At 37.8% G+C, this 8,788-nt stretch overlaps 1 protein-coding gene across 1 annotated transcript; it reads right to left on the bottom strand.

Annotated features, from left to right (window-relative positions):
• Positions 1-5,369: 5,369 nt before the first annotated feature.
• On the bottom strand, positions 5,370-7,123 carry LOC141566013 (NF-kappa-B-activating protein-like). Its single transcript, XM_074309973.1, has one exon. It carries the CDS (start codon positions 6,755-6,757, stop codon positions 5,462-5,464), a length of 1,296 nt encoding a protein of 431 aa, XP_074166074.1. The 5' UTR covers positions 6,758-7,123; the 3' UTR covers positions 5,370-5,461.
• Between the last annotated feature and the right edge of the window lie 1,665 nt (positions 7,124-8,788).

The raw sequence follows: 8,788 nt of genomic DNA, 5'->3' as shown, positions 1-8,788 counted from the left end.
ATCAATTTGGAACTCGACTCCAATTATTTACAAAATACCAGAATGTTTTATTAAAGGGATAGTTAGAAATGTGATGAAAGGGGAGCAGTGATCAGGAAAACAAGTCTTGCTTCATCAAGAACAGATGATTCCAGTCTAACTTTACTTCCTTTTTACAATGGAATTGCTATCCTGTTAAGTTTACATCTACATCCAGGAAATGATATAGTTTACCTAAATTTTAGCAAAGTGTTCCATAAAAAGCATATCATGCTGGATAATAGTATAGTTAAATGGATTGGGAATGAGAGTAGTCATTAATACTTGAACTTAGAAGGAAATCTTCAGTTTAGCAACTGAGGATCTGTCCTTGACCTCTGTGCTGTTTAATATTTTAATCAATGACTTGGATAAAGGTAAAAATAGCATGCTTTTCAAATTTATAGATGAGACAAGAGTTGAGGGGAATAGCTAATTCATTAGGGAACAAGTCAGAATTTTTAAAATGTTTATGGAAAAAAATTTAGGTTGATTATATTAAGATGAAGTATGATAGGTTTAAATGTTATTTTACATAGGTTAAAAAAAATCAACCTCACATGTACAAGATAACTAAAAAGCAGTTCATTTGGGAATTTTAATAAACTGAAAAATCAACGTGAGTCAGAAGTGCTATGTGATAGTCAAGAACACTAATGCAATCTTAGACTATATTTAAAGGCTATGTCTGACTAGTCCCCTATCCTCCACTCATTTTAGGGAAACCTTTGTTAATCTGAAGAGATACAGAAGTCACACTCTTTAGAAATCTCATGTTCATAATATAACAAGAATAAAAGAACTAGTCATCATAAAAAAAAGAATTGGGGTATAATACTTGTCTTCAATTATATGAAGGGTGTCATGTCATGAAAGGGGACTGGAATTATAATGTAGGTCCTAAAGGGAAGAACTAAGAACAGTGAGTGAAATTGAAAAGGTTACTTTAAGATTGATAAAAAGAAATAATTGTTCATTCACATACAACTCTTTGTGACCCTATTTGGGGCTTTGTAGTTTGCCATTTCCTTCTCCAGCTCATTTTACAGATGAGGAAACTGAGGCAGACAGGGTTGTGTGACCCAAGGTCACACAAGTAGTAAGGGTTTGAGGTCACATTTGAACTCAGATGAGTCCTCCTGATTTCAGACCTGGCACTTGATCCACCTAGCTATCCAAAAGAGAATGGGTAACTTTAGGCAATAGAGGGTTCTCCCTAAGGGAAAGACTTCAAGCAAATACTGATAAATAAAAATGCTAAAATACTGAAAAAAACATTGAATGAATAAAAACAATCTCAACAACATTCTCAACAAATAACCATTTGTACCAATGTACATTTTTGTACCAAATAATCCTTCCAATTCTGAATTTCTATGATTCTCTCATTTTGCCAGTCTAAAAAGTTTATGCAAGCAGTGGCTATGTGAAGGTAGTGTTTCTATTGCATACTGTGGGATTGGAGAGAATGTAAAGATTTTGCTCATGCAAATGGAATATTTCTGATTCTCACTACTAAAGTATTACTCTGACAATTCATATCAGGCCTTCCTACTTTGACGTTTGAGTCATCTAGTTCTATTATTTTACTATAGATGTCATTGTCATATAACAATGTCTAGGATTTGCTACCATTTGCTTCAATGACTGTCAATCTTATCTTCCTCTCCACTCAAATCTCTATTATCATTTGTAATTTTAATATTCTCATTGATTATGGTTGATCTCCCACTTTATTAATTCCAAATTTTATCACCTTCATTTCTATTCCATGTCATGCAGAGATAGTGCCACCCAATATTCCTTCTTAAAGTTTTTCTACCAATGTAAGAAGACTGAAATTCCTCATTCTGATCACACACACTCTTTCCTCATTCCCCTAGCACTACCATTCAGAAATCTTTAATTGTTCCTAGGATAACAGGCCTCTCTGTTAATTCCTAACCACCATTTCTAAAACATGATGAGGATCAAGGACTTCTCTCTCAGTTTTCTAGTTCCTATTATGTGCTATGTTTTCAAATTAGGACAAGAATAGTTTTGTTTGCTTACATATCAACAGCTAGGTGGTATAGTACAGTCAGGAAAATGTTAATTTTAATTCCATCTCAGATACTAGATGTATGATCCTAAGAAGGTTAATTTAATTAGCTCATACTGTTCCCTTAAAATAGGGATAATCACCTACCTCACTGGGTTGTGAAGACCTTCTCAGGTGATACATATGAAGCATCTTATAAACCTTAAAAGCACTATATAAATGCTATTATTATAGTACATGAAGTATTAGTATAGTACACAGTACCTGGCATATCATGATTCAAAAATGATTTAATGCAAATGGCTGAATCTAATATTGAAGGCCCTCCATAATGACTGAGCCTCTCTTAAGATAGTTAAAATTCATATTAATATTGAGGTGATTCAGGACAATTCCAATAGATTTGTGATGGAGAGAGCCATCTGCACCTAGAGAACGGACTATAAGAACTGAATGTGGATCTCAACATAGTATTTTCATCTTTTTTTGGTTATTTTTTCCTTCCTTTTTGATCTGATTTTTTTTTTTGTGCAGCATGATAAACGTGGACATATGTATAGAAAAATTACACATGTTTAACATATATTAGGATTACTTGCTGTTTAGAGGAGGGCCTGAGAGAAAGAAAAATCTGGGATACAAGGTTTTGCAAAGATGAATGTTGAAAACTATCTACACATACTTTAAAAATAAAAATCCATTTTAAAAATTCATATTAATATTCTCAATGTACTCTATATAGCCAGACAATACTAGTAACTGTTTCCTAACCTTGACTTGCACTGTCCTGCTTTACTGTATGCACACAGGCCACACACCTCATCTGTATCATACTCCTTTAGTCAATCAATGCCTGCAGGAAATCTAATAGGAAATGCCTATTAGAATTTTTTTTTAAGTAAGGCATGGTCCCTGCCTGAATAGAGCTTATTCTTTTAATTCTTTTTAAGACCAGTGCAAATGCTATTTCTTCTGTAAATGCTTTCCTTTACCATCTCTATTTAAATGATTTCTCCCACTTTAAATTTTATTTTTGAACACTACTTGGCTCTCTTTTACTCTATCAGATTTTGTATCAAATGTGTACCTATCATAATTCCTGTTTAAGATTTTAAGCTCTCTGAAGGCAAGGATTGTTTTCAACTTTGCAGCCAATGTCTTCCAGATAATGTAGGTGACACTTTTTTTGGAACTGAATTTAATAGCATCAGAGGATCTTTGACCTCATCTTACCTCATTTTTCATGATACTAAAATCTCAGACTTAAGTGACTTGCATAAAATCTCATAGGTAAAAAGCAAAGCCAGGATTCATTTAGGTCCTCAATTTTTCTAACATAGCAGGCTGTCTTCTTGAAGTGGGGGAAAATTCATCAGGAAGAATCTAAAAATAATCCAAATTTTCAGGCTATATGACTGTACCAATATTGGTACCATTAATACAAAATTTAGACGGGGCAAATTTAGAGAAAAACATTAAATTTGTCTGGGGGCATTTTGAACTTGAGTAGTTGATATTTGATGCTCTCACAATGGAGAAGCTAATCACTTTTGGACATTAAATTCACATAAAAATGAAATCACATCCTCACTCATCTTCCTTTAGTAAAACAAAAGGGCAAGGAAAACAAATGAGCTGATATAAAAGAAATGGCACTATTTCTTCCAAACGTTAGCTAATAATTTTTTTTAAAGTGATTAAGCTGAATTTATACAATGGTATTTGGAGATTATGTATAATAGTAAATGAAATCTCCAAGCCATATAAGGAAAAATTTCCATAAGTGTGTTAAATAGGAAATTTTTATTTTTATCCTTATTAATAAAAAAAAAAAAAAAAAAAAAAAAAAAAAAACCGGAAAATGTCATTTGGGAAGGGGATACTTAAATTCATCCTTACCTGTTGATTATGCCACTGGCCATTTAGAACCTCGATTATTTATTATTCCCATTATATAGGCGTTTAAGCTGAAATGATGCAACCCCATTGACCTTTAATAACACTAGCGCAAGCCTGCTCATTTCATCCACTACTCAATAAACTCAGTGAATCCCAATACCTCTAGGATCAAATATAAAATATTCTAAGGATTTGAATACCTTTTTAACCCTTTGCATTCCCCCCCCCCCATCCCAGTTTTCCATTTTCTTGCGCCTTATTTCCAAGTCTTTGATCCAGTGACACTGACCTGTACTGACATACAAGACACTCAGCTTTAGACATTTCCTCTGGCTGTCCCCAGAGCCTGGAATGTTCTTCCTCAATTCAGTATTTTGGTTTCCCTGGCTTCTCTCAAATGAAGCCCCATCTTTTAAGAATCTACAGAAATTCCTGTAGAATTAACAAGAAGCTTTCCCCAACCTCCCTTAGTTCTAATGCCTTCCCTCTTCTCCTCCCCTCCTGCCCAGAAATATATACATTTTGTTTTGTAGTCTTCATTAGTTTGTGAACTCATATTTTTTGTATTCCCACACATATCACACAATAGGTGCTTAGTTTCACTGACTGGCCTAATACTAGATACATCCAGTCTTGTTTTGTTTTGTTTTGTTTTTTAAATGGGGGAGAGAGGACTTACAACTGCCTAATATTTTTAAAAATGAATTTAAGTTCCCAAGATTTAGAGCTGGAAGGAACCCTTAAGGATTTTATTTTTGTCTAACCCCTCATTTTACAGATAGGAAATGAAGCCCAGAGAGAGTTTGACTATTAGGGTCATAACCCTAATAAAAGAAATGCAGGTCTTTTGGTTCCAAATTTTGTTCTGTCATTGGCGATTTAACTAGCCTATTAGTAAAAAAGGTTGAGGAAAGAACCAATAATTCAACATTCCTAGTACAAATCAGAGCTTATAAAATATTAGAAGTGAATTTCCAAACTTCATTATTTTTTCTTTTGCAGCAATGGGCTTCCTATATTTACAGCAATTGTGTTAAAAGCAGGGGAATGCTGGGTTTGTTTGTTTGTTTTCCCTGAATAGTAAGTATACTGTACAGGGTTTAGTGTCACTACTTTAAGAGGGCATGACTTTTGGAGTTGACCATGGTTACCTCTCCCTCTCCCTCCCCCTTCATCTCCCTCCCAAGTACCACTGGGGGAAAAAAAAAACTGAATTGCAAGGTTGTTCAGGGATCACTTTTTGACCAACTCCCTCAATTCAACACATAAAACTTTCATTAACTAGCACATAGAAACATTCAGATTAAGTACGCCAATCACACCTTTTCGAAATGATACCAATAAAGTAATTTAGTTCTATCAACACCATATTCTCCTGAAGGAATTCAATTAATAAAAAAGAAGGCACAAGTGCATCATAAACTTTGTTTATATTTCAATAGAAAAAAAGATAAGGTTGTAAAGATACTTTTAACATTTTTAGCTGCATAACTGACAAAGTCCTTATTTGTCATCTTTTCCCTTTGTCTTTCTATATACCATTTCTCGAAAACTGGCTAGAATCTTATTTTCTCTCTTCCTTCTCTCTTCTTGGTTAAAGGATGCTAGAGCTCGCTTCTCATCAGCACTGTAGATCTGGTTTTCTTTTCGAAGTCGCACAGCTTCCATTCTTCGGTGTCTACTACCGCTCATTACATAGCCGGAGCATTCAAAGGAAGCAATCTCTTCACTTGTCAGGCCAATTTCTCCTCTTCGAGGAATTCGCTTTCCAGCTTTGACATACTCGGCCATAGCTGCACCTTCTCCAGGCAACAGAGCATGTCCATAGTTCAAAGGTCTATCATCTTGAGAGGCATGTGTCACTGGCGCTTCTGGCCCAATTAAATCCATAGCTTCTGCATTTTTTGATCTCTCAATCCAGAGATCATCTTCTGGGAGCTCTTCATCAGAGCCATCAGAGCTTGACTCAGTAGATTCTTTTTTGTATTTCTTCTTTTTGGACCTTTTCACTTTGTGTTTCTTCTTCTTTTTCTTCTTGGCTTTCTTTGCCTTTTTTCTCTCTTCTTCACTGCTGGAATCAGAGTCAGAATCAGAATCAGAGTCACTGTCCTCAGAATACTTTTTATGTTTTCTTTTGGACGTCTTTTTCTTTCTTTTCCTCTGAGCATTTTCTTTGGAGCGATTCGTTTTCTTCTTCCTTTTCTTCTTTTCTTCTTCAGAACTGGAACTTGAAGCACTTTTCTTGGACTTTGAATCCTCCTCCTCTACAGGGGTGTGTTCATCAGAATCAGGTTCAGGAATCTTAGGAGAAAGCCCCCACACCTCCGGGGCTCCGAGCTCCCCGATCCGCTCCCGCTCATTTAACCTTCTCTGGCGCAGGCTCTCCTCCTTCTCCTTCTCGTAGTAATCTGGCCATTGCCGGTCGCCCCCATGGTGATGGTAGTGGTAGTGATGATGGTAGTGGGCAGAAGATGAGGACGAGGAGCCACGCATATCAGGAAGCCGCTCTCGGTCGCGGCCGTGGCTCCGGCTGGGGCTGCGACGGCTGCGGCCTGGGCCTCCCGGCTCCGAGAAGGACGACGACTGTCGAAAGCCGTTGCGCTCTCTGGAACGAGAACGAGAGCGGCCCCGGGGCGAGCGGATAGCTTTGGTGGCCGGAGGGCTCTTGGAGGAGCTTCGGCGGCCGCCGCCGCCTCCTCCAGACGCTGTAGCTGAGTGTCCGCCACCGCTGCCTCCGTGACGCCGTCTCCGGGAACCTGGGGCATCCTCCGGGCTGCGAGAGGTAGAGGCAGGCGCCATGGCGCCGGCCGGCTCCACGGAAAGCCCAGCTAGGCTCTCTCGCGAGAAGAGAAATCGGAAGAAACTCGGTGGAGAGAGACCGCCTCAGGGGGCGTGGCCAGACCAAAGCACGGGATTAGCAAACTCCAGCGTCTTTCCGAAACTGTCACACAAGGATTCCGCTTTCATTGGAGAGACCGTCCCTGAGGGGCGTGATCCTGTTTGGGGCGAGGATAGCGAATTGTTGGTAAACAGAGATTTCTTTTCCTTTGAAGAGAACTTCCGGGAAGGGCGTGGCCAAACTTCTGGGGCTGGGTTTAACAAACTTCAGCTTGTTTACACCTGAAGGCGCGCCGAAATTCAGTTTTCTTAGGTGATAACTCTCGGGAGGCGCGTGACCCGTGCTACAGTGCCCGGAGGGTAACCTCTGACCAGTTTACCTATGAAAGCTTTCTGTGAAGTAATTTTCAGTGGTAGCTTCTTTAGTGTAGCTACGGTCTTCATCGTAGCTCCACACCTCAGCCTGAGAACTACAGCCAGGCCCCCGTGTGAGAGTCATTCAAAGCGATTTCATTTCTTCCCTACCTCTGGCCTCCTCCGTTCCCATTTCTTCTTGAAATTCTTCCCTACCCAACACACGCATCTGAGGAGCGTGGCTAGGAAGAAGGGAATCTTGGCAATTATTTAGCCAGTTCCTAATTTGAAGTTAAAGTGGTGTAGATTGGTAGCTGGGAAGCTTTGGGGTCAGACAAATGCCTGCCTTTTACGCATAATAAAACAGACCTGGAGAGGTGAAGTATCAAGTGCAAAATCCAGCGCTCACACTTAAGGCCGTGGTACAGCAGAAAAAGAATTGGATTTGAAATGAGGACAATTTGAATTCTATTACCTGTAAATTCCTGGCCAGGGGATTTCAGAGATTCAATCCCCTTCTCCAGTTGTATCAACCGATTTAGGAGATCCCTTTCACGCTACAGTTATGCACCTATGAATTATTCCGACACCAAGTCCAATATTCTTTCCGGGATGCCTCTGCACTCAAAAAATGTCTAATTGTCAAAGTTAATGAGGCCAGTTTTTGGTCCCATAACCCACCCAGTTTCACACAAACCTTTTTTTTTTTTTTTTTTTTTTTTGCTAAGGTTTTGAATTCAAAGAGATACTTCTATACAATTGGGATTAATACATTCAAAATTTATAACATGTTCACTAAGTGGTGTGCAATAAACACTGAAAACGCCTAGGAATGCTGCTTCTTGTTTCCTTAGTCCAATTCTGAAAGAAGCTGCAAAAGTAAAAAAAACCTAGTCTTTGTAGGCCAGTGCTAAAGAATATTGATTGTAAAATAATTAAGAGTTGAATACAGATAAACTCTAGAACAGGGAGATGAAAGTTTTTTTTTAAAGTGTTTTAGGTTCAGTAGCAGGTTCTGTTTTTTTTTTAATTTTTTAAACTATTCCAGAGTTCTTAAAAAAAGAAAAAAAGCCCTCTGCAAATTTACTTTTTACTAATGTGGCCCACTGTATTCATGAGATAGCGTCCGCTAGGGTGCAGTATAATCTAAGGCTTGGAAAAGACTTGAAGCAATCACGGCTGCTAAAAGGTATAAAACTCCCATCTGACAGTTTAACAACGATTTATTTTTCGTGGAAATGATAATAGAAAGTGAGGTAGTATATTATATCTACATGTTAGATTTTTGGAGTTTTCTAAATTTAATTTGCAAATTTTTTTGCATAGATCTCATTTGCTTGATATTAATAACGGGGCTTGTGATAGTATTACAATGTTTTTCAGCAGTATCTAGTAGCAAGAAGAAATAGAAAATATAAGAAAGTAAAGATTTCATTTCATTTTCAGTTAGAAACACATACATATTCATCAGGAAAATACTAAAGTGGGTCCAAATCTAAATACTTATGTAAATAATTTCTTAACTCTAATTCTCCATGGCTAACAGTAACTCTTTATAACAGCTGGATTTGGGGAGTGCTTTAGAAATATCTCATTTTATCTTCACTCCTTTGAGGTGGATACTATTATTCCCATTTA

The sequence above is a fragment of the Sminthopsis crassicaudata genome, chromosome 4 (assembly GCF_048593235.1).
Source record: "Sminthopsis crassicaudata isolate SCR6 chromosome 4, ASM4859323v1, whole genome shotgun sequence".
NCBI lineage: Eukaryota > Metazoa > Chordata > Mammalia > Dasyuromorphia > Dasyuridae > Sminthopsis > Sminthopsis crassicaudata.
The sequence above is the reverse complement of the archived record's forward strand: the minus strand, read 5'-3'. Positions and strand labels throughout refer to the sequence as shown.